The sequence below is a fragment of the Micropterus dolomieu genome, linkage group LG19 (genome assembly GCF_021292245.1).
Source record: "Micropterus dolomieu isolate WLL.071019.BEF.003 ecotype Adirondacks linkage group LG19, ASM2129224v1, whole genome shotgun sequence".
Lineage (NCBI taxonomy): Eukaryota > Metazoa > Chordata > Actinopteri > Centrarchiformes > Centrarchidae > Micropterus > Micropterus dolomieu.
In genome coordinates, this window is record NC_060168.1 from 22,537,033 (window position 1) to 22,562,864 (window position 25,832).

The 25,832-nt window shown below is 41.3% G+C and overlaps 3 protein-coding genes across 13 annotated transcripts in view; 1 reads left to right on the forward strand and 2 right to left on the reverse strand.

Moving 5' to 3' along the window:
- The window catches only part of diaph2 (diaphanous-related formin 2), a 470,900-nt gene that overhangs the window by 148,967 nt on the left and 296,101 nt on the right, over nt 1-25,832 (reverse strand). The window lies entirely within an intron of this gene.
- LOC123958064 (fibromodulin-like) lies at nt 3,923-8,706 on the reverse strand. The gene is made up of 6 exons (XM_046031248.1): nt 8,589-8,706; nt 7,571-7,963; nt 5,519-5,641; nt 5,298-5,438; nt 4,945-5,212; nt 3,923-4,458 (listed from the first exon to the last, which is right to left on the reverse strand). Exons 2-6 carry the CDS (start codon nt 7,931-7,933, stop codon nt 4,307-4,309), a joined length of 1,047 nt encoding a protein of 348 aa, XP_045887204.1. The 5' UTR covers nt 7,934-7,963; nt 8,589-8,706; the 3' UTR covers nt 3,923-4,306.
- On the forward strand, nt 11,378-25,167 carry LOC123958065 (keratocan-like). 5 transcript variants are annotated; one of them, XM_046031249.1, is made up of 4 exons: nt 19,334-19,391; nt 21,023-21,268; nt 24,236-24,567; nt 24,702-25,143. In XM_046031249.1, the coding sequence occupies exons 2-4, from the start codon at nt 21,202-21,204 to the stop codon at nt 25,056-25,058; spliced, it is 756 nt and encodes a 251-aa protein (XP_045887205.1). In that variant the 5' UTR covers nt 19,334-19,391; nt 21,023-21,201; the 3' UTR covers nt 25,059-25,143. The 5 variants fall into 5 exon arrangements, with proteins under 5 accessions (XP_045887209.1, XP_045887205.1, XP_045887208.1 ...); XM_046031253.1 differs by lacking the exons at nt 19,334-19,391; nt 21,023-21,268 and adding an exon at nt 11,378-11,446 and having other exon boundaries at nt 24,702-25,141; XM_046031252.1 differs by lacking the exon at nt 21,023-21,268 and having other exon boundaries at nt 19,340-19,391; nt 24,702-25,146.

Here is a 25,832-nt window from a genome sequence, read left to right on the forward strand (position 1 = left end):
TTGTATTTTTTTCCGAAATCTAAGCGTTTTTTTATTTAATATTTTATTAGAAGCGAGTTTTCCCCATCTGTCAATTCAATCTAGATTATTTATTTTCAAATAAAAAAAAAAGGAAAAAAAATAAAAAATAATAATGATTAAAAAAACAATAAACAATAATATAAGGAACTCTTTTTTCATGACTCGAGTCATGTTTTTCTGTTTTGTTATTAATAGTAGTTTAGGTTATTGAGTGCTGTATTTAAGTGTTTTTACTTTTTGTATATTTTTTAATAAAAAAATGTTTTTTTCTCAGTCCTTCATATTGCCCATGTTTTTTTGTTTGTTTTTTTTTGGGGGGGGGGGCCTTTTTTCAGGTCAGAGCAACTGCCCTTCAAAATTCCTGTGCACGTCCCTGTTGAGACGCGACAAATAAGAAAAGTAATGTCTTTAATGATGGTACCGAACTGTTTATCATCAGGCTGCAGCCTCTGCTGCTCTCTGTCGGCTCCTACACACACACACACACACACACACACACACACACACACACACACACACAGATCCAGATCTGAATGTTTCTCAGATTTGAAAAGTGAAGCCTCAAACCTGCATTCTCTCTAACAGCCCGCAGGGGGCGACTCCACTGGATCGTATATGGTCTCAGTCACTAGTTTCAAGTGTTATTCAACACAGCATGATGTTCATATAGTAAATTATGGTCCCATTTAGAGGAAAATAGACCAGAAAGCAGGGGAGGCTTTAGGGCGGGGCTACCTTGTGATTGACAAGTCGCTATGTGTGACCCAAATATAGTACCCAATGGATGTTCAGTCTGTGTTCAGGATGAACAAATTTTTCTCTCAGCTGGAAAGGTAGGCTGGAATAAAATACAGCTGCTCCTTACTTTCTATAAATTGAACTAAAAGACGTTCTGTTAGCTTCCTGCTCAGCTTCAGTCTGAAGTTGAGATGTTTGTTAATCTGCTTCACTTCTCCAGCTGTTTGGGAACAACAGACTTGTTGTTCTGGAGAAGCTGAAGCATTTATTACCTGACACACCGACACCGTACTTTTACTGCCAGAATATTTTCCTCCTGTCACCTTCTGTCACTCGGACAATCAAACACTCTTGAGACCACCAGATTAAAGGAGCTGTTCTGATAACAGAACCTGTCAGGTAGACATCCTGCAGGGTTTCCGCAGGGTCTTAAATTCTAAAATTTCACAATTTAAGGCCTTAAAAAGTCTTAAAGTCGCTAAAGTTTGTGTCTTAAGTAATTTTAAACGTGTATTTATTTTCCAACGCCCATGTAACGCTACCTCTAATGCTCATTAAAATGGCCCCGCAGCGCTCAAGAATGTTTTTTCCTCCCGTGGTGGTGTAGTTCTTTCTGACTGTCGCTAGTCCAAATCGGTCCAAATATAATTTGCTGTATTACGACTAAAAAGGCCAACAGGCAGCTTTTGTGTTATTGCTGCAAGTCTCTTTCGGATTGTAAACTTTCGGATTACTTTGTCACCCTGTGTCACTGAGATGCTACTGCCTAGCTCTGCAAAGACTGTATTTGCTGGATCTTCAGAGACTGAGTAAGCCAGCTTTCCAGTGAAATTGCTTTCCAGCCCACCAAAGATTCAGCTATCAGGCATTCCATAGACAGCTGATCGGTGCTCCTGAAACTCAGTCAGAGGTACTTCATGTGCTACTACTGTTATGTGAACCAGAAATGCAGCAACAAATTGACTGCTTCAGGGGACTTTGGTTTCCCCGGAGAGGCACTTGTTTCTGGCCCCCTCCTGCAACAGCAGGTCTTGGTGCCGGAACTGCAGCATTCCCCAGTCCAGAGCAGCAGCAACGCCTTGACCCTGAGGAGCATCTGACATGATTAGTCATTACTGAGTTGCAACCTGCTGACTCTGCTGGGCTAGAGCAGCTTTCTGACTCTGTTTTTCTGCCACAGCCCCCTGTTCCTACTGAGCTACTGCAACAACACCCTGTCTCTGCTGAGTGGCAGAAACCTGCAGCCCCTAAAGTGCAGCAGTCATCCCTGGTTCCTCTGGAGCTGCAGTCGCTGTCACCCGTCTTCAGCACAGCTGCACTTTTGATGGTCTCCAGCCCAGTTGCCCTGTTGCCCGGTCTGCAGCCCAGATGCCCTGTCATCTGTGTCTGGTCTCCATCCTCTTTGCCGCCGGCCTCCTGCTCAGCCTCCTGCTTAGCCTCCTGCTCAGCCTCCAGAAGATCATCTTTGGCCACCTGTCCAGTCCCTGGAGGGTCTCCATCCTCATTGGAGGCTTCCTGTCCGGCCTTCTAAGGGCCTCCTGACATGCTCCGTCTTTGCTGTCGGTTTCCTGGACCTAAGAACTCTGTGCCTGTGTTCCTGCCTCTGGACTCTTGCCCCCTTCCAGACCCCTCCCTCTGTTCACCCTGCGTAAGTTAGGACATTTGTTTTTTTTGTTTCTGTGGGAGAATTTTCTGTTTGTAACCCCAAATTGCTCTCGGTTGCTGTGCCATCAGTGTGTGAATGTGAATGTATATTATTTCCGTTCTGATGTGCGGTTCGCACCTTGGCCTCTGCCATCAATTTTTGAGTCTGTGTGAATGGGTGAATGTGAAGTAGTGTAAAGCACTTTGAGTGATTGCAAAAACTAGAAAGGGGCTATACAAATACAGAACATTTACCATTTGTTGTTTTTTTTTATTTCGACATGTTGTGTTTTGTTTAGGGGTGGCCTGGTGGATAGCGCTGTGACATTCGCAGGGTTCAAACCCTGGTTGCCCCACACTTTCTGTGTGAAGTTTGCATGTTCTCTCTGGGTGCTCCGGCTTCCTCCCACCGTCCAAAGACATGTGGCCTACGTTGATTGGTGACCCTAAATTGTCCTTAGTTGTGAGTGTGACTGGTTGTTTTTCTCTGTGTGGCCCTGCAATGGATTGGCAACCTGTCCAGGGTGTACTCCGCCTTTCGCCTGATGTCAGCTGGGATTGGCTCCAGCCCCCCACGACCCTGTACGCAGGATAAGCGGTTGACGATGGATCGATGGATGTGTTTTGTTTAAATAAATATCAAGAAAACAGATTCCAGCCATGTTAATGTCTTGCGTTTGAGCCCAAAACCTGTATTACACTTGGCGTATCTATGACAATACTTCCTCTCTGGACAATCTGATTTCTCACTTTTTTTTTGTTTTTTATTGATTTTGGTCTAAAGTTGAGTCAAGATGTGTTTGAATTCTAACGATAACCATTTAACTGAATTCCTTGGGCCGGATAAAATGCAAAAAATGTGCTCATTGGCCTCTGTATGTTGTTTACTCCAAAAGTCATGCTGTGAGATTATGTCAGCCTGTTACCAGGCAGAATTTTAAATATACACTTCAAGGATTAAGAAAAAGACAGTGGCGAAAAAAAGACGCTCTATGCACGTGGACCTTTGTTTCCTTCTGAACTAGTTACTCTGTGTGAAACACAGTAATCAGATTACTCTCTAGTCATCAGGTTACACTGTATGATCAGATTACTGCACTACAAATACTGGATGTGCCATAAAAAGATGTATATATATATATATATATATATAATATAACTTTTATTTATCCTGCAATAGACTCGTCATCATAAAGCCTGTCAGTATGATAACCAGTCCATGCAATGGATACAGTAACTCAAGAATCATAACACACACCCAGATGCCTCTCTATTTGTGATTCACGACAGTACAGTATAGAGATATTTTTTCACATGTCTCTAAGGAAAGTTGATTTCACTGTGAAAAATCCTCTACAGAAACAAGCAGTTACAACATTTTTTTTTCACAAAATGTACCTGTAGGTACAGAATGTACCTAAATGCAATAATCAATTTGGGACATGGTTGTCAGAGAAGTGATGAAGATATTATCACGCTTCTACAACTGCTTATTTGAAATTAAACAATTCACATCATGCATGATACATAATACTTTTATCATAAACTTGTCAGATGAAACAGTGGAAGGCATGCTTTGTAGGAAGACACAGAGAAAGGTAAGATAAAGACGGCTAAAATGTTGGTTTCTAAAGATCCTTGATCCTCACAGCAACATATAAGGAAGATCAGGGACAGATCATTTTCAATATGCAAAACAGAAACATCATATATGGCTCATACAGTATCTTATTAGGCTTATACACTGGCAAAGGACTCATTTACCTTTATTCTAATCAAACCAGATTGGGCCATTTATCCATTTATTTTAGGGAAACTCATAATTTTGAAAGATTTACGATTAAAGATTTAAATCAGCCCTGCTGTGCTTTGGTTTGTGCCACACACTGTATCATACACACAGTTAGACCTCAATGTAAGAAGCCTGACGCAAGCAGAGGGATGACTCTGAAGGGATGTCCTGGCTACTGATCTCGTTCCCGTCCAGTCGCAGAGTCTGCAGTTTGGAGAAGTTGGTCACATCAACAACGCTGCAGAAACTACCCAGCGTGAACTCTAGAGGGATGGAGAGGTGGAAAAGAATTAATTTCTGTACACATACAGCAGCGTTGCAATATGTCTTCCCAAACTACTCCAGTAAAAACTACTCCAAACATCCAGCATCTTAGCACCTGGCCTATATATCAGTAAGGAAAATTTAACTGCTATACTTATATAATATTTTTAACTGTAAAATGATAGTCTGCCTTATTGGGGGGTGTGATTAGGTTGGAGTGGCAGCAGTCTGGAAACATCAGCTTTATATGTGTCATCTGTTATCACCTTTCCCGCCCACTTTAAACCAGTGAGATGAGCAAATACAAAATCATTAAATCTCTCATTTGAAACAACCAAAACTTTTACAACTTTGATAGTTATTACGTGTTTATGTGGAACCCCCGTTGTTCATAGAAAGAAGCTGATAGATGTTGTCAGGACCTTTAATAGCTTTTTGAATATGTTTTCTATGCAAATGACAAATAAAACATGTATACATTTTACCTTTGATCTGGTTGGCTTGCAGATAGAGATGCTGTAGTGTGGTGCTCACTGTGGGGATTCTCTCTAGTTTATTGAAGCTCAGGTCCAGCTCCACCAGCCCAGTCACATTGAAGGTGTTGGGAGGGATTCCCTTGTCTGTTAGCACGTTGTGGGCTATCCTGACATACTGCAGCTGAGTGAGACGGCCCAGAAACCCCTCTGGGAGAGAGTCAATAGAGTTGGACTCAATGTAGAGTTGGTGCAGATGTTCCGGGAGTGCCTCTGGGACCTGAGACCAGTTCATGAAAATATTGTGGCAGCACTAGAGATAATACATTCACTTCAATTGCAAACACACAGACGCACACAATTACCTTTGTCAACTTGTTGCCACTGATGTCCAGCAGTGTGAGGGATTTCAGAGCCTTCAGTGATGTGCCCATGTCCATGACAGCGTTGTCATGGAGATACAGGACAGTGAGGTTATCCATTCCTCCTAGGTCTGCAGGCGTTACCTTGGCAACAGTTGAACATTTATTAAAGTTGAATGTCTCTGATGTACAGAGCATGAATATCAAACTATGCAAAATATTACCTTTTTAATCTTGTTGTTGTTGATTCTCAGGTCTCGCAACGTGCGAGGGAGGTTTGAAGGTATACTGGTCAAATTGTTGTGCTGTAGATATAAACGCTCAAGTCTCTCCAATTTCAGAAATGCCTGCAAACATGATGTGAAGAATGAACAACTCACTAGCATCCACATAATGCCTCAAAAGCATGAGAAAATCTAACTGAATCATTTTTATCACCTTTTGCAGTCAAATACAATTAATTATTAACAGTTTTTATTACTAAAATATATATTTGTTCTTTTTCTCTCTGTGTCTGGAGGGGTGCGTCCATGACTGTGTGTGACTGACAGCAGCTGACAGGCTGAGCTCCGGCAGGCGAATGACAGGCCAAGTAAACACACTTACACTTGCACTCTAGCAACAAGCCATGGGCAAAAACTAGCAGTGATGTTGAAAAGTAAGGACCACACCACCATCAAAACTGACCTCAGTGACATTTGTATACGTTTAAATCCCCATGTTCACTCAGTAAAAAGCGAGAAATTTTGGACACCCAGTGTAACCAGTGTCTGCCCATGATGGAACAGTGACGTTACTGCTTTTTTGCTTTATGTAAATGTCACCGGGGTGACGTGTGTGAGTGAGAGATTGGAGCTGCGTATGGTCACGCCCCCTCGTTAGTGGTGAATGGCTACCGGTGTGGGAAGTCTGGGGGCAGGTGCTCCTTTATAAGCAGACGGGAGAAACCCGGAAGGGAGAACACGGGAGCAGGGAAGAGTAGAGCCGACGGCAGCTGCACCCAAGGCGGCAAACTAGAGAGACGCGGTGGTCACCACGCACGACGTGAGGCGGAGAGTCGACGGAGACGAGACAGGGACCGAGGTGGACGTCGGAAGCGAGTCAACCACACTGCCTTTGGGTAGACGCAGCGGCCCGGTGCCAAGACGAGACGCCTCTGAGTAACTGGAGTGAGGAGTGGCCCCTGTGGAAGTGCGTGGGGGAGGACGCCATCAGAGACACGAGGAGGGGTCGGAATTCGTTCCCTCCTCCTTCCCAGAACGTAACTGTCCCACGCCTCTCTGGCTGCGACTATCTACTGTCCCCAGTGAATAAGCTGCCACTTTTTAGTTGGGTTTTATTATTTTTAGCATTTGGAGGAACAAGCCAGTACGCTGCTGATTCTGGTCCTAATTTTAAAGCCCAATTTTTATGTACTGGCATCATGCCAGTAGTTTTGCTTGGGTGTGTGGTTTGGGGTTTTGATTTATGTTGCTTGCATTTTTGATTTGGTTGTTTACTTGCATGCACATTTCTGTCTGAAGTTTTATATATGATTAATTAACCCTAGCGGAACTATTGTGGGGAACTTTGTGACTGCCAAGCATCCTGTCACCTAGGTTACTGCTGACGACGACTACTACTGAGAGCAGGAACGAGCAGCAAGAGCAGAGGAAGGGAGTTGGTGGGCTGACGGACTGGGATTTTAAAGACCAACTACTGAGGGCTGGACAGATCAAGGCTTGCCCAGTGACTTTTATTATGAACTCTTATTATTTTTAGGCTTTTTGATGAAGGGATTTTAGTACTTCATTGTTTTCCTTTTTTTTTTTTAATAAAGACACTGGCATTGGTTTTATAAACTGTACTGGTCTGAGCCTTGTGGTGTTTCGGTGCAGCCTGTTCCCCAGCAGAAACTTACCAAAATTAAGTTTAAATTGTTTATTTTAACTAGCCGACCCGCGAGCGAACAGCGGCGCAGCGGCGGTGACACAAATGTGATTGGCTGTATGGAAACAAGTTCTCCGTCTAAGTAGAGGGAGAACAATGCAAAAACAGGGGGCGCCATTATGAAACCAAAAAAATATAAATGGTTGGTTTTAGAACACAGGACATGAGTTACTGAGCAGATATGTATGATGTAGCAGAGAAAAAACCTAAGAACCCCATTTCCAGCAATAAAACGATTACCTTTGTAATAATAGCCTGTTAGCCATCTGACAACTATTTACACCACCATCACTGCTTCATACTCTGAGCTTACATATTTTTCTGACTGAGACCAGATGTAAGTTTACCTTCTTGCCAATGGCGTCAGATGTCAGCTGGTTGTAGTGCATCATGAGCCACACTAGATTGGTTGCATTGACTAGAGCTGAGTCGGGCACAGCTGTGATGGCATTATTTTGGAGGTATAAGTATTTCATACGGGAGGGAATGGTTGGCATGGCTGTCAGGCCCCGCCCATCACAGTACATGGCGACTGGGAAGGAGGGGGGACAGTCACACTCATCGGGACACTCCCTTCCTCTGGTTTCTGGCAGCAGGGCGCTAACACTGTATCCTGAACCTTGATTGCCGTAGAGCCAGGTGAAAGCGTCCCGTTGGGGGAGAGAGAGTGGAAGCAGGGCAGACAAGAAGAAGACAGTCACCACACGCATGGTCACAGCCACACAAATCTTCACTATGACCTAACAGAGAAAAAGCCAGAGAGAAAGGGTCACACACATGTTTAAAATATAAATATAGTAATTCACAACAAAATTATTTTGTTAATGGGACTTATGCAACAGATATAGCTCGGAGTAAACGGATGTGGGGTAGGGGGGGATTTGCAAAAATTGAAGAATAAAATGTTCATTAAGCCACAATAAAGTCTATACATAAATATACTCTCACGCCTTTAGAGAGCAAGCTGATACTCTTTAAGTATATGCTTTTCTTAATACCGCAAACCCAAACTCTCTGTTGATATACGGAGATTAAATAAGGTGCAGTGCAGCTACTGACTTGGTTTAGACACATAACTGCCTGCAGAGAGGTGCATTCTTAAGGGTCTTAATCCACAGGGAATCCAGAGAGGAAGCATTTAAAAAAGCAAAAACCTAGCCATGAATGCCAGCTTTGTTAACAGTTCTCACTGCTGCCACAGAATTGTGGATGCTAAAAACTTTTTACAAAAGATTAAAAGCTTAAACAAAAATATGACCAATATCATGTGTTTGTTCATCTCCTATAAGGTTTCATAGAAAAATACCATAGAGACCAGCAGACACATGTTCACACACACATGCATGTACAAACACACACACCTACCTGATCAGAGAGACTGGCCCTCCTTGTCCCCTCTCTCTCTGAGAGTGTGCTCAGGACTGGAGGGGACTCCAGACAAACACTTTGCTGAAGTAAAAACTTTCCTCCCCTCCCTGCTCTCTTTTCCGTTCTGCCATCCCCCCTCTCCACCCTCTCTCTCGTCCTTCACTGTTGCTTCCATCCACCCACCCGCACCCCATTTTATTCGTTCAGGCATGGCCCAGCACACCCCACACCCCACTCTGGAGCCCCTTTTTCCACTAATGTGAGTGATGTGAAATGCATTGGCTGTGAGGGATTGTTCCCATCTGTGCAGCACATTCAGTCCCTGAGCCCCATTATTTCTTCAATATTTAGACTTTATCCTTTGTTTTTTGACCCTTTTGGCTCACTGGATCACAAGTGCTAAATTATTAATCTTTTCTGAGCAACACAATACACGTCACACAGGAGTAAAGACTCCCTCTATTGTTGTTACAGCATGAAAATAATGAGGGGGTACAGTGAGATGGACTGTGTGTCTGTGCAATTGGGCTTAAATGATATAAGTGTAGTAAATTGTCATTGCAATGAGTGGACTGTTGAGTGGACTGTTTGTTGGTAAATAATGGGGAATCCATAACCCTGGTAACTAATTTTCTGCTTACCGTAATTGAGACTGTGAAAAGCATCTGTAAAGCACCATGTCATTGTTAAAGGTGATTTCAGCATTTGACTAATTATCTAGCAGTCATATACTCCTGACAGTACTAGGGTAAGTGACAAAACAATATTATACAAAGAAGATTGTTTTTCTTTCAGACATTATTTAGACAGATAGACTAATAATTACAAAAATCCTTTAAATGCCCTTCTGTCCACTTAGCAAAGATCCCTGTGCCAGAGACAATGTTTGTAGCAGGGGTTGATCCATCTCTCTCCATTGCTCTCCAACAACCTTACATCTTGTAAAGGGTTAAATGGAAACATGTGTGACAGTCCTCTCATGTTGTCTGTCTGGTCTTAATGTGGGCCCCTTCCTGCCTTTTCTCTGACACAAGCTCCATCTGAATCATTGTTTTTCACTCCCTTTTATCTTTCATCTCTGTAAACAGTCGCAGCTTCTCCAAATTATTGTATCCCCTTTCTCTTCTCTTCTCTCCATCTCCTTCTCTGTTTCTTGCTATCATTTTATAATATTACATAGGAGGAGTAGTGTGACTGTTGGATAGATAGCTAAACTTGTTTGCACAGGATGTGTCTGGGATGTATTTGCTTTCAAATATTCAACACATGGAAATATTCCGTGTGAAAAATATCATATCAATGCCTGATCAAAAGCAGCACTTAGAACACAGCTCCCTTTGAATGTGTTTTATGTTGAATAAACCCACTGCCTTGTGTTTCCTCCAGATAGCCACGTACGGTACGTGTAGAACATTTTAACTATGATTACACCTTCTGCATGTTTCGCCCTCTGCAGTGCAATAAACGAGGAATGGTCTTTGAATATGTGGCGGTGGCACACTAAATGTGTGAATGTTCACTATGGGGATGTAATTGGTGGCAAAAGGAAGAGCTGTGGCCCGTTGACTCTGACCAGGCTATTTGCCTTTTTACCAGGTGTTAGATGAGAGGATCAGTCAGTCAGGCACTGTACGAAAATTATTGGTGTGCTGAGGTGGCAATGCAGGGTTGTTAATGTTTTTTCGGAAGCCTTGTCTTGACTTAGAAACAACCAGCAACACCGTCCCCTCAACATGTAAGAATAATATGGTCATGTAATAAAATAATATTATATATAAAGTGTCAGGGCTACAGCTTGTTTAACCATCTACCCCAATTTAGACCTTCAGATCTAAATGGAAGTTCTAATGTGTGAAAGACCCTCCCATGCACTCCCATAAAGTCAGAAAACCATATACCTTTGGCCGAAAGAAGAATACCCTCCTCTTTTTCTGAACGCTTTTCTCCTCCTAGTGGACAGCCCCTTAGCTGAGCATAAAATTTAGAAACTGGGTTAAACAGCTAGCCTGGCTCTGTCTAAAACAAATCCATTTATGAGCACCTCTAAAGCTTGATGTGTAACATGTTTCTGACTTCCTGAAGTAAGTTTGCCTGGTTTGTTTTTCCAGTCCTTATGCTAAGCTAAGCTAACTTTCTCCTGGCTGTAGCTTATATTTCACAAACATGAGAGTGGCATAAATATGTTAATCTATTGGCAAGAAAGCAAGTAAGCATATTTGCCAAAATGTTGAAATATTTCTTCATGTCTGTTACATTGCTTTTAACATTTATCCTAGAACTGCATCATCTCTGAGTGATCAAAAAGCAGTCCTGTCAACACTTTTCATAACTAAAGTATCTCTGAAGAAACAGCATAGGAAAGTCTACTTTGTAAACTGGCTTGGTGTCTTACACGTGTTATTTGAGTTGGTTGTTACTTAGTGTAGCCATAGTGTCTGACGTCATAAAAGGCTTCATACATCAGAAAAGGGAAGAAAGGAACAACCAGATGGCCACATTGCAATACAGCAGAGCTGAAGACCTGTAGTGGTGAGGAAATTGTAACGGAAAAGATTGTGACTAAAGAGAAATTGAACACTGGCATGAGTCCCAAAAAGGAGGGACAGACAGAAAAATAAAGCAATACATTGCAGTTTGTTACTGCAGCATCAGAAACCTTTTTTCTGCTAAGCCACTCCTTAACCGGGTCCATCCAAAATAAAGTTGTTTTTTTCTGCATGATCACTCCTAAGCCACTTGCCTACTGATTTTGAACTGCACAGATAGCAACAACACTGCAGCTAACAAAATGGAGTCCGCTAACACCAAAGAGTGACCAGCTCTCAGCACAACACAGACTCCAACACAAACTCCAGGTAAGAATAAAAAACAACAACAAAGTTTTATCTGCTGAAGCCTGTTGGGCCAAACGAGAACATGGTCAACGAGATGGCTTTCATCCTATTGGACAGGTAAACTAAAATTACTGCAAAGCATGTGAAACATAATGTGATTTTGTCCTTAAGTTGGCTCAAGTTAGATAATGTTAACTTTCTTATCTGTTACAAGAGATAGTTGTAATATTATGGCGACCCATATTACTATACTGTGAACCAGTATTATATCAAAGTGTTGATTTTAACAGAGTCCTGTAACAACTTACACTGAAACAAAACTATAAACTCTACACTTGCCTCTATTCTTCATGAGCTGAACTCAAAGATCTAAGACTTTCTCTATGTACACAAAAGGCCTATTTCTCTCACAAATCTGTCAAAATCTGTGTTAGTGAGCATTTCTCCTTTGCCAAGATCCAAAGAATCCAAGAATCCAAGAATCCATCCACCTCACAGGTGTGGCATATCAAGATGCTAAACAGACAGCATGGGTATTGCACAGGTCTGCCTTAGGCTGGCCACAATAAAAGGCCACTCGAAAATCGGCATCCGTTAAAAACCAGAAAGATGCATATCTACATATACAAACAATGTGAAGAATTGTGAAAGAATAGAAAACAAAAGGTGCAGCAGTAGATTGAGAGTAATTGATTCTCTGCTGACCAGGTCTTCAAAGTAAGAGGTCCAGGTGAACTCTGCATAGTTCCCAATACATCTAGCTCCCAACCATGCCCGTGCCCCCCTCTCCTGTCTGGGTCATGAGCAGCGGTGAGCAGGGATCAGAGGATCAGAAGACCAAGCCCTTACCACTCAGGCAGTGAACTCTTCACAGGAATGCCATTCTTCACAGACCAGCCATTGTTTGGTGTTTGATTTGCTTCTTCATGTCTGTTAAAGAACTAAAACTTGGGAGTGTTTGCTGGCACATCAGCCAAGAAACAAGATTCCAGTCACTTGCATGTCTCTGACCTGGGGAGAGGACTGTGTTCTAGTCTAGCAAGTTTTAAACAAAGACAGCCAACAACTGTTTTCGCCCACTTATTAGATTGAACTAATCATTAGAAAGGTCCATATTTTGTTTTATTTTTCTTGTGAGGCTTTCTGCTGTGCTAAATGGGAGACTGACTGATGGCCATCATGTGTGCTTTATTGTGTGGTTTGAGTCACCCTAGCACTCTGTGAGTAGGTACATTTGAATGTTGTAGAACAGTTTTGGTTCAAATCGGTATATGTGTAGTGGTGGTTTATTCATAATCATATATTTTTTGGCAATTTCCTGTAGAGTGGGGTCTAGTCCCGTTGTTTATTTTCTTTACTTGTTCATTTATTGTTGATTTGATTTATGTGATTTATTTTAGTGGTAAAAATTTACAATTCACTCCATCCATCCTTTACTATGCCCCACATTTAGGCATCCTTATGAAACTCTAGGCCTGATACCGACTACAGAGTTTTCTACTTGACTAGTCGTCATGTTTTTAATATTAATTTATTTATTCAAATATATTTTCAACCCGTTCTCACTCTGAAGTTGTCACATATGGATGCATCGCCATTGGCGTCACTTTGTATCGCACCGGGGGAGCCCTTAGCGTCATAGTTCAGCGCACTGGGAAAAGCCCTGTAGTGTAATTTTTTAATGCTAAAGGCAGTTGTAGGATATTTAACAGAAAAGCCTGAGTAAGGAGGTGTTTGGAAACCGGACTTTCACACAGGAGACCAGTGTTTGTTCGAATCAAAAAGTTAAGGTTACGTAGCTTACGTAAGTTAAGTGATGTAGTAATAATAATAATAATAATAATAATAATAATAATAATAATAATAATAATAATACATTTTATTTGTGGGTGCCTTTCATAGCACTCAAAGACACCTTACAGATTAAAACAGTTAAAATACATTTCAAGGAGGCAATACAATAAAAAAAAAAAAAACACGACACAATTTAAAGATTAAGATAAAATAGAATAGAGAAAAACAATTTAAAAAAGCAGTTCATCATGAAACCGGTGGAAGGTGGAATTATGTGGGGTAGGCCTTTCGAAATAAGTGGGTTTTGAGCAAAGTTTTGAAAGAGGATAGGGACTCTGTCGTACGGATAAATAGAGGGAGGGAGTTCCAAAGGTGAGGTGCACAATAGAGCAAAATTATGGAGAGCTTTAAAGGTGAGAAAGTAACTCACTAACTTACAACCCCCCCCCCCCTTTCACACACACACACACACAATCCTGGTAGAGCTTGCTAAAGGGCACCTAACTAGACACCTAAGATCCACACCCGTGGCATCGTCAAACAGTGTTACAAGAGCAAAGATCTGTGTTATTACAGTCCCCATATAATTTTGTCCAGGCGACTTTGACATTGAGGTTGTTCTGTCGATTTGTGTTACCTCTTGAGATATACTATTTGCAGTTCTGTGCATGATTATGGGTTAGAGGTAAGGTTAGGGTTAGACACTATTGATTTGCACTAAGGTAGTATTGAACAATAATGCAACAAAGTTAGAACAGTTCTTTTTCTTTTTCTGTGACTAACTCAATGAAAACTTGGTCGACTCTTCTCATCGACAGTTTAGTCGAATATGAGGGGGCAGAAACGTAGTTGAATGGAGACAAGTCATTTATTTAATGCACTGTCAAATATAATTTTGGTATAGCACTTTCAGGCTCTGTTTTTTTCTGGGTCTAGTGTATTGAGTATCACCGGGTCACATAAGTAAGATGAAATGTTGAAAAAATGTATTGCTTCTTGCCACAAAGGGAGCCAAAAATTCAGTGTGGAAGAAGATGACACCATGACAAAATGTAGCATATAAACCGTCAGTCATTTCCATACATGATACAATCTGTGGCAGTTTACATTTTACTACATACTCAGTCCATCTCTTAGTCTCTCTCTCAAGCATTTACTTGGTTTAGCTCCGAGATGCTAACTCTAATCTTAACAATAATCATTACATGCCTAATCCCAACTCTTACTCCAACCTTAACAAAAAACCATGTCTGAACCCTAGAATTTAATGTTTAACCTTATGGGAACCAGATTGTTGTCTCTACATTGTGATTGTACGCACACACACCCTGTAACCCGAGTTATTACTTACATACAGTGATTGTTAAATTTCATAACATCACATAAATAACATTTTCATAAAGAAGATGCACTAGATAGACATGAAAAAAACAAATTATTTCTAGAAATGATAGAGATTCTGTCTTAGTAGTCCCCTGGATAAAGTCTCCTTAAGGTAACTTGAACCAAGGCACCCCAGGGCACAGAGGGCAGCATAAACCATGCAATAGAAAGCAGATGTCCATGCACACGCATGCATGCACGCACACACACACGCATAAATCATGCGCAGATGTTAATGATTACACCACGTCAAGCTTCTCATCTTTTTCCAATACAGATAAAAGCAGCAAATTTTTATGTTTGTCAGTGACAATTTTAATTATGGGTCTAATAGTAAATTCTGGCTTTGTTTTGGGGAAATGAAAATCTGCAGTGCAACTCCAAAAAAGGAGATCTTAAAAATTTACTGAAGAGTATCCTGGTAAGCAAGTGGTCTAAGATGCACACAAGTGCACCATCTCTGTTTACTCGGCCAATGTCCAAATTACTTTGTCTCCATGAAAAAATAATGTCTAACATACATTATAATAGGAGTTCATCTTATATTTCTTCTTCAGTGGTTATTTTTCTGTACACAAATACATCCCATCTCTCTAATGGATATATATTATATGTTTAGTGTGTGTAGTATAATGTGTGTCTAATTTTGCAAAACAGACCTTTACCTTAGTTTATCCCAAGGTGCACCAAGCTTGTTTGTGCCGTTGATTACAGAAAAAATAGTGCCCTCTAGTGTCAGTGACAGGAACAGGCGAGGGACAAATTGAGGCGGCAGATGGTGAGTGAAATGATGAGCAGATCAAGAACAAGTTTATTCAGTTCAGCTGGTGCTATGAAACACTGATTGTTTCAATTTCTAAAATTATCAAGGGAACCAATGTAAGTATCTGTGGTTGGTTGGCTGTCAGCAGGCATCTGGTGGTAATGTGGTCTGGCAAGCGATAAGCAGAGGTGAAGCAAACAGTGTGGCGAGAACCAGTGTGTACACAAGAATCCTGGTGGACAGGAAAAACACACGCTAGAGAAGTCACTGGAAGTAACAACAAAACTACTAGTGAGCAGATAATGGAGACAAGATGTAGAGAGTACTATACCACGCAGGGTTAGGAACAATCTGCGGATGAGTAGTGGAAAGGATGGTGACATTATTGAAGTCAGGTGTGCTCCACCAGAGGCCTGTACTACGAAGGGAGTTCAACCTGCTCAGATTAAACTCGGGTTATCAAGGAAAGTCAGGGTGGACAAACTCTGACTGCCTACATTGGTATTAAATGGTACTGGTGGTACGGTATGGTGAATAAGATGTTAGTTAGTTGATTCAGTTGTTAACTTTATTGGAGTTTGTGCATGTTCGCATAAAAGGGGTGTGTTCAGCAATGCAGGCAGATTTCTTTCATAATGGCACATTTTCCCCAGAAGAATGCACGATGATCAGGGTCGTCGCACAAAAATCTGGGCTCTGTACATAAGCACTCTATATGGGCCCCTGTAAAGAAACGTTAACAGCCAAATCTAACACCCCGGTGGCTAGCAAAGCCAGGGAGGCTTGTTGGCAGCGCACTGAGTACATTTACTAAGTAGTGTTATTGTTGTAATTCTCTATTTTGTCTTATGGACTCTTTTATTTTAACATGATTGAGATGTAAAGGCACAACTGCATATTAGGGCCATTGTAGGTTTAAAAAAAAACATGGAGTCGGGGAAAAGGGTTATCTGAGAAAGAAATCACAAATCTAAAGTAAAAAATGTGTTCTCTTACATTAGTCATAAATGTATGATAATTCAGGGGATGCACCATCACACAGACACCTCTGCTATGTATTATGCCTGCAGTGGAAGATTATCTTGATTTTAGCCCACAATCATCATATTATTTATATGCATCAGTACTTTAGAGAAACACACATTTTCCCATAAATGTGTGACTTTCAGAGAATTTTTTTGTTTTTGTGAATTTACCACTTTCATCGCTTAATGTTTTTCCCGGATTATAACCCCCCTCCCCGGCTCAATATTTTTTTGACACATAAAATCTAAATATGTGAAAACAACAACGTCACTCAATGGATCGCGCTCACCACTCTTATCAGTGTTGTTTTTGGCTGCAGCAGGCAGCTGTTTTTATAAGCTGAAGCTTTTATCCAAAGCAACTTACATTTGCTATTTATGTACTCTGGAGTAACAAGGGGTTAAGTATCTTGCTTAGGGACACAGTGGTGGATGTGTCAAAGTGGGGAATTGAACCTGGGTCTCTCACACTAAAGGCATGTGTTTTATCCACTGTATCATCACCACCCCACAAGCTACAGCGCAAAATCTCCAAAAACCCAGTGTACCCTACCTGCTCGGCACCAAGTGAATAAAGTTAACCCCAAGTGGCCAACAATAATAACAATTGCGGTTTTAAAGTGCTCAGAAAAAGTAAGAATTTGACTGGTCTAACTCCATCTGATGATGAGCTCCAGAATAGCTGTTAAATGGACCTAAAGTGAAATTGTTTAGTCAACTGTTATTTCCAAGGTCAGGATTGATCTTTGGAATTTAAATGCGTAAAGTTATATTTACATTCAGTGTTACTCAACAAAACACACTGTGTGTATGCCTGAGGTCTAACAAATATCTTGATGATCCTTTCCCATAAAACATTTGCAAAGCCCATTTTTTAGGTATTTCAAATCCTGCATTGTTCACATCCATGTTTACTAGCAGGCAGTCTTCCGCTTTCCTGCCTTTGTCGGCACATTGAAACATATCTTGGCACTTTGCCACCTGTAGATCAGTGGAATAGTGCAAAACCATTAGCAGAACTGTGTACCACATCACTTGCTATGCACGCATGTGTGACCTCATGCTTGTGCACGAGACAAACAAAAGGGGATCCAATGACAGCACATACACAGAAACACTGTCTGACAAGTGGTTTGTGGATCTGCTGCATGTGCCAACTCTCAAACAGGAAACCCCTTGAGGGCAGCTTCTGCTTTGGGAAATGTAATTATTGTGGAAAGATGATGACTCATTGACAATTAACAGTTGCATAAACTAATCTTTTGTACTGGGATGTATTTTTTCTGGTAGTCACAGCAGAATTGACGTCACATTAATGTAGCATCATATGTGGTGTGTAACTGTTACAGGCAGTCACTGGGCGAGGATCTGCTCCTATTTTCTATGATTTCATGATGATACTGACTTCCTGTCATTTTATTTCCATGCGGTTTTGCACAGCCATGGGTTAAGACCACATAATCAGCTTGGATTAACTCTCCTTTTACATAACATCACTAATGTGTAGTGAACAACGGTGTGGATTTGTGCATTTTATATTGAATAAATGTGGAGCTACTCCAAATTCCTTTCCTCTCCCCAACGAAAGGGGGGTGAAAGTTGCTTTCTCTAAGTGCTATCCATGACCATAAAACTGGCACCCTTTTGATTCTGAAGCTGATAACACAGGGCCTGACTGTTAAACTGACAAAGGGACACGAACCAGCGATTAGCATTTCCCTGAACAGCCTATCAAAACTGGCCCCCCCACACATGTTTCCGTGGCAACTGACCTTGCTCTTTGTTTATTATCCCATCAAAGGGATACTCCTTGTCTCACCAAAGCGTGACATGACCCAGGTATCCGAACTTTGGATGACCAAGGACTGCAGTCTCCAAAGACTCAAAGCATTTAATTAAGTTTAATTAAATCTTTAGTTACTTGATTACGTTTGCCTCTATTTGAGTAGTTATGTTAACATGTTGTTACTATCTGTTGTTGATATTAGTGCTGAAAAGAAAGTTACTTTTGCAGTGTTTTTATTTTCAGCAAGACACTCCTTCATCTAATGTAATCAATGCTTGTTCATAATACTTTCCTACAAAATTCCTTTAGAAATGATGACAAAGGAATGCTTTACTATACTCTTAATCGCCAGCTTGAAGTTAAGGATGAATCAACAATATTCCCCAGTTCCTAAGGAGAGATGATCTTGTATTAATCTAAGCTTTCCTCATGTAACCTGAGCTCCCCCAAGTGGACAAAATAAGTATTACATACCATCGTTGGAAATGCCGTTAAATGTATAAATATCCTGACCAATAATGTGACAATTGTTTCCTGTTACCAAATGCTTAACTTCAAACCGTACAACCGTTTGACCATTGAGGTTCGATTGTGGAAAATATTTGATTATAATACGCGCAAATAGATTTCTTTTCTTTTAAGACCTTAAGTTTAGAAAGGCAGTGCCTTGGGAAACCTGAAACGCCCCCTGGGGAACCACGCCCCAGGCAACAAAAGAGCGACACGCGACTTTGCTCGTGCGCTCTTCGCTCTTCTCTCTTCACTCTTCCCCTCGTCTCTCTGGATGCTTCGGCACGCGCCCGGCGTGCCTCGCCAGGCAACGCCCAAGAGTCGGCCAGCGAGACAGGCCTTGTGTTCGCTTGAAGCTACACACGTGAAGTGCCGCGACATCGATCTGCCCTTCAGTTTGTTTTACTTTCTTTATTTCTTTTGTTTTGTTAAAGTTATCAGTCCGTTAAGTTACACTGGACTAATTCAGGAACAACCAAGTTCCATTTTTAAGCCTTTTCCGTCGAGCCGACTTCACCGAGGTCAGACCAAGCCACGTGGTCTCGCCAGCGACAACGAAGGAAACCTGAAAACAGTCGAATTGCCAGACGGAGGAGGCGTTTTCAATCAGAGTTTTCGGAGAACCCCGGAGAATCCCTAGCAAAAAGCCAGGATCGGCAGCTAGCGTGGGACCAGCAACAGGCCAAAGCAGGCCGTCCACAAGCAGTAAGACTTAACACACATTCTGTGGTCAGAGATTTCCTTTTTTACCCTTAAACTCATAGCTTTAGCTTACTTTCATTAGTTCTTCTATGCCGTATGAGTCAAATGCTTCCCACAATCGAACCTCCATTTCTCATTGTTCAGCAATTGTTTATTTTCCCGGTATTCAGCCATCCCTTTTTATCACATTAGTTAGAGAATAAATTCACTGTAATATAATCAAGAACTGTGTGTGTTGCCTATTTCTACGTCCCTGCCAAGAGAATTGACCCTTTAGATATGAGACTGACTGATTGATTTAAGATAATTGAGCGATCACTAGTAATAATTGTATAATTATTAAAACTACCTAGAGGTCCGGAGACTCTAGGTTTATAACAACTCCGGTGGTGCCCTTAACGAGGAATATTGTTTGATTTTATGAATATTAAAAATTCATAATTGGGTATCAATTCTCATAAATTTATTTAAATGCATAACTAAATTTAGGTTTGCTACAAATGATAATGGTAAAAAGACATTTTTTTTAATGATGTAATCGAAACATGCTATTATCAGTTACTGTTTCGCATTCATACATTTGTGTTATTTTTTTACTCCATCTTGGGTGCTTCTTTCCTGTGCCACAGATTTGGAAATTACAATCCCTTAAAATAGAGGTATATACTGTAGGTGAACTTTGGTCTATTTTATTTTAAATCATTATTGGACAGCTCGAGGATTTAGTGGTTAAAATGAAAGATCCTAAACTAAGCTTGTCGTGTTTCACACGATGGCAAGGAAAGATATGTACAATTAATTTAAGCTTTTCTTTATTTAGCCTTAAATCACTGAAGGGAAACATTGTACGTGTAGATATGGATTTGTATTTTGTGAATTCATTGCTAAATTTCAGTGTAGGCACTAAGACGTTTTCTATTTGTGTTTGTATCATGCATGTTTTTTTAGTTTGTGCCTGTTGGTGTCCTTCATGTTGATTGCCCTCCTGTCCTTGTTGGTGTAAATGTCAGTCAGGTAATTTTATCCTGAAGAAAGTACTTTGCCACACCGTTGATCTTTGTAAGATGAAATTACTGACTGCATACAGAGTTATGAGTGAGCAGCTTTCCCATTTTGTCTTTGATGTCTGCCTGTCAGCCCGCACCTCAGAATAGATGTGGGTTCATCATCTTCTTCTTCTTTGAGACTCTATAGAGCTGCTGTTTGTACCTGACTTTGACCACAGATCCCCCTCTACCTGCAACGGGTCCAACTATCAGACAAGTGTTGCGTTTGGGTAACTGAAGGAGTCCTGCCCAGTTTAAAAACTGTTGTGTTACAGCACCCCCTTAAGATTCAATTTAGCTCTTTCGTCTTCCTCCGTATGTCATCAGTAAAATGAGAATCTATCCATCCATTCAATTTTTATACCCACTTAACCTGCAAATTTGGGAGTTTGGAGTCTGCCCCAGCACAGGAAATGTATTACTAGTAGTATTAATAATCATTTATAATCAGTTACTTCCAGCACTTGTGACAGCAAATAAAAAACACATTTCTATGATTATAGAATCCATGTACATGAATTCCACGTTGTGTGAGTGAGGTAAATATATGTATTTATGTGTAGAGATTGTGACGTTGTAATGTTTCAGTGAAACAGAGGTGTTATTCTGGAGCGGAGTGACCAGAGCCAGCAAAGGAGGCCTTTTCCATTTTATTCACTTGTTTATGAGCGTACCAGGCGGAGACAGAGCAGAACGCAGAGTGTGTGTGGGATGGTGAGAAGCTGCCAACCTGCTGCTGCTGACACGCTGTGTTCCAGCTCTCGTTCATGTTTCCAGAAACACTCACTCAACCAGTTAGAAATCAGCTGTCAAGAGTGACAAGAAATCTTAACTGTAAGTAGCAGCAGGGGATGGAGGAAAGCAACACAGTGTGACAGAATTTAATGAAATCTGATATAGATATGTGTGGTGAGCACAGACGATGAATCCTAATGACTGTGACCCCTGAATTCTCATCTTGCGCCACTATTAGGTTGACCTTTGTTGTTTTGAGTGAAATATATAATCTACTGGATGGATTGCCACTAAATTTGGTTCAAATCCCCCTCAGTATGAATTGTTAGAGATCTTGTGATCCCTTATCTTTTCATTTAGTGCCATAATCCAATCAAAATGTTATTAATTTATTATTGTGTTTAGTGTCCTGATTTTTGGTGTTGCATCTATCAGCTGTAGAATTTGTTTCTTTCTCGACACAACAGCCATGAGCAGGCACAAATCTCTTTTCTGGTAGTTTGTGTCACATGTACCTGATGTGCACACACCGTATTGTCACATTCATGAACTCTATGTAAAAAAACACAAAATAAAACTGCTGCATTAGCCTATACCAAACACACAGAGTGGAAGTGGCATTTACAGAAGAAGAAAAATGTTCATGGTTCATTAGGATGAAAATTGTGGGTGTCATTCCATGTGTTTTTCCTAGAGGGTGCTCTTTCCCTTCTCTGATCAGGAAATACAGTCCCCACTTTCCCCCCTTGTTCTCCACCTTGCCTCTTTTCTCATAGCGCTCGCCTCATACTTTAGAAGGAAAGGAATCTGGGATAATTTTTCTCCCCTCTGCTGTACTCAGATGCTTGCAACGAGTTCTTTCCTTCAAGACACGCACGCACACACACACGCACACACAAATACATGCACACACACACACACACATGGACACCGATGCGCATAAACATACACACACAGAATGGTCTCTTTGGCTCCCCAGGTACGCTGTGGCTTGAATGCCTTTAGGCAGAACACACTGTAGACCCAATCTCTCACACACACACACACACACACACACACACACACACACACACACACATTTTCATATGCTGAATCTTGAATGCTGATCAAAATGTTCTCATAATCACTGAAAGCTCTGTACCATCAGAATCCAAACGGATTAGTTGCCTTTCTTTCTTCTTCGCTTTCTTTCTTTAGCAGTTCTTGTCAGTTTTTTTGTGTATTTTTGTGGATCTTGTTGGCACAAGCAAACATGTTTCCACCAAATGTTGTGGGCTCAACCGTCACTGAAAGGGCTGAGAGAAGGGGAAGGAAGAAGTGAGTGAGGGAAGGTTATGGAGGAGGTTTGGGGTCTGGGATGTGGGTAGCATTTGAAGAAGAGGAATGTAGCAGACAGTGGGTAAACATCGCTGGTAGCTTGAAAACACACACATGCAGACGCATTAACACACACAATTCCACACAGCTCCCGAGGGTCTTTGGGAATTTAAGACAACCAGTCTCCGCTCTGTAGCTCCTGATCAAACAGGTAAGTGATAACTGTTGTTGGTGGTTTCTCATCCAGTTTGATTTCCTGCCACTGCAAGACAGGTAAAACTGGAAATGTTAAACGTGCCGATGTTTTACAGTTGCTTTGATGAGGCTGCATAATCTCTTGCAAACCTGTTGAGCATGTGCCACTGTAAGACTGTACTGTACATGAGAAAGACAGCACTGCAAACATGCTGATCAAGTCAAACTTCCTGATGATGCAAATCTTTCTTATAAACTGCTGTATGATACAGTAACTGAGAGTCTCTGTGCGTGTTTGTGTGTGTGCTTTTGTGCAAACCAGCTTTGTGGGAATTACCGTCTAACCATCAACAGCTGTGCATGCAGGGAAAAAAATTCTTTCCTCTCATACTCAGAAGTTTGATTGCACAGAAGTGTGTATGCAAAAGCACCATCTCAACGTGTGCGCCAAAAGCGCATGCATTCAGTTTATTTTAATTTATTACACAAAAAGCATAGAGAGAAGTTGACATAATTACAGTGACCTTGTTTGACCTCACACTGTAGAATTTTTTTTTCTTGATTTTCAAATCTTCTAAGGTATAATAGTTTTACCCCTAAGGCTATTTGCATAAATTCTTAAAGATATACTCCAACAAGTATTGCACATCCGTTACACTGGGGGACTTGCAAGAGACAGATTAAACAAGAGTCCACAGTCCCGCTAGCAGCTCTGGGAGGCTGTACAGCAGCGATTTGAGCCACATGCTAATGATAGTAGCCTAAGACATGTTGATGCTTTGCAGACTGAAAACATGCTAATTAGCATTAAACACAAAGGACAGCTAAGAGAATTTGTTCTCTGGTTCTCAGGTATTTGGTTGTAAACTGCAGTATGCCACAAATTGACACTTTGACCTCATGATGGCGCTGGAGAAAAAGATGAGGGGCCACAAAAGTCATTACAGTTCATCCTGAGGTGGACATGAATGTCGGTACTAAATTACTATCCATTTCTATGTAAGAATGGCAGTGGTGGTGGTGCAGAGGATAAGACACATGCCTTTGGTGTGAGAGACATGGGTTCAATTCCCTCTGTGACACATCCACCTATTTGTCCCTAAGCAAGACACTTGAACCCTAGTTGCTCCAGAGGCATGTGACCTCTGACGTTGCAATTGTAACCCACCTTGGATAAAATCATCAAATAAATGTCATGCAAAGTAATGTACTAAATTTAAAGGCAATTGATTTGGTAGATTTTGAGATATATTACCAGCAATGTTGTCCCTAAAGCCATGCTGCTAGCATGTCTAAACATTAATGGTATATATTTTTTCTATAGCTTGACTTGTTAGCCTCCCTGCCTAGTAAATGCCCAAATCAGACTCCTATGAATGTCATGCAGGCTTTTTGTTGAAAATGTGTAGTTCCCATGTCCACGCCAAAATACCTTATTGTTATATCACTTCAGTAAAAGACATTATACAACTCTTACAGTAATGCTCAGCATGACATGAATTGACTTTGATGTGGAAAATCTTTAACACCTTTGTCTTAATGTTTCATTTGCAGGGTTACATATCTCACCACCTGTCTCCATGGCATTCCTGTGTTGTACCGTGTTGGTGCTGCTGTGTTTTTTTGACTCTGCCTCAGCCACTTTTATAGCTGACATGGACTACGGAGGTGTTCCTCTGTGGATTAATCGCCTGCTGGGTGAGCCCAGTGTGCTGAGCCTACAGGGGCGGATGGACTCAGCGTGGTTCCGAGCCAACAACCACCAAGCCTGCCCTCAACAGTGTGACTGCCCCATCCAGTGGCCCACGGCACTCTACTGTGACCACAGAGGCCTGGCAGACATCCCTGACCGCCTGCCGGACAGAACTCAATACCTGTTTCTCCAGGTAGGAAAAACACTGACACGGCGAGAGTGTGTTGTCTTTACAATGGTCTGCCACTAACCCATAGTGTTTTTTTCTGCTTTATTTTAACCAAGTGTGAAAATTGAAGTGAAGTCATTTTTTTCTTTTGTTCTTAGTGCAACAACATCTCGTACTTATCCTTCTCTTTTCTGGCCAACATTACTGGTCTACGCTGGCTCATCCTGGACCACAACCAGCTGCAGACCGACACACTGGACCAGGCCGCCCTGCAGAACCAGACCCAGCTGTGCTATTTTTTTGCCAACCACAACCGCCTCAGTTCAGTCCCCAGCGCTCTACCAGTTGGACTCAAGCAGCTGCGACTAGCCTACAACCAAATCAGCAGCATCAGCCGTGGAGCTTTCAGGAACATGCACAACCTGACGCTGCTGCTGCTGCAGGGAAACAGACTGCAAACCATCAAAGAAGGAGACCTCAAAGGTGGAGTAATGTGTCATTTCCTTTCTTTATAAATGCAGAATCTATTTGGGGAAGGAAAGTGACAGCACAGCTTTGTGCTTTGTTCACATTATGCAAAACACTAATCAGACATTTAAAAAAAAGAATTTCCATTACCTGAAACGGTGATACTTTTACATGTTTTTCTCTTTGTTGTTGGGTGTAATTTACACAGGTAGCTATTGTTTAATTCAACAGTGATTTCATTTCAAGTTTTTCAGCAAATACAGGTGCTGGTCATATAATTAGAATATCATCAAAAAGTTCATTTATTTCAGTAATTCCATTCAAAATGTGAAACTTGGATACTATATTCATTCATTACACACAGACTGATATATTCCAAATGTTTATTTCATTTAATTGTGATGATTAAAACTGACAACTAATGAAAATCCCAAATTCAGTATCTCTGAAAATTAGAATATTACTTAAGACCAATACAAAAAAAGGATTTTTAGAAATGTTGGCCAACTGAAAAGTATGAACATGAAAAGTATGAGCATGTACAGCACTCAATACTTAGTTGGGGCTCCTTTTGCCTGAATTACTGCAGCAATGCGGCGTGGCATGGAGCCGATCAGTCTGTGGCACTGCTCAGGTGTTATGAGAGCCCAGGTTGCTCTGATAGTGGCCTTCAGCTCTTCTGCATTGTTGGGTCTGGCGTATCGCATCTTTCTCTTCACAATACCCCATAGATTTTCTATAGGGTTAAGGTCAGGCGAGTTTGCTGGCCAATTAAGAACAGCGATACCATGGTCCTTAAACCAGGTACTGGTAGCTTTGGT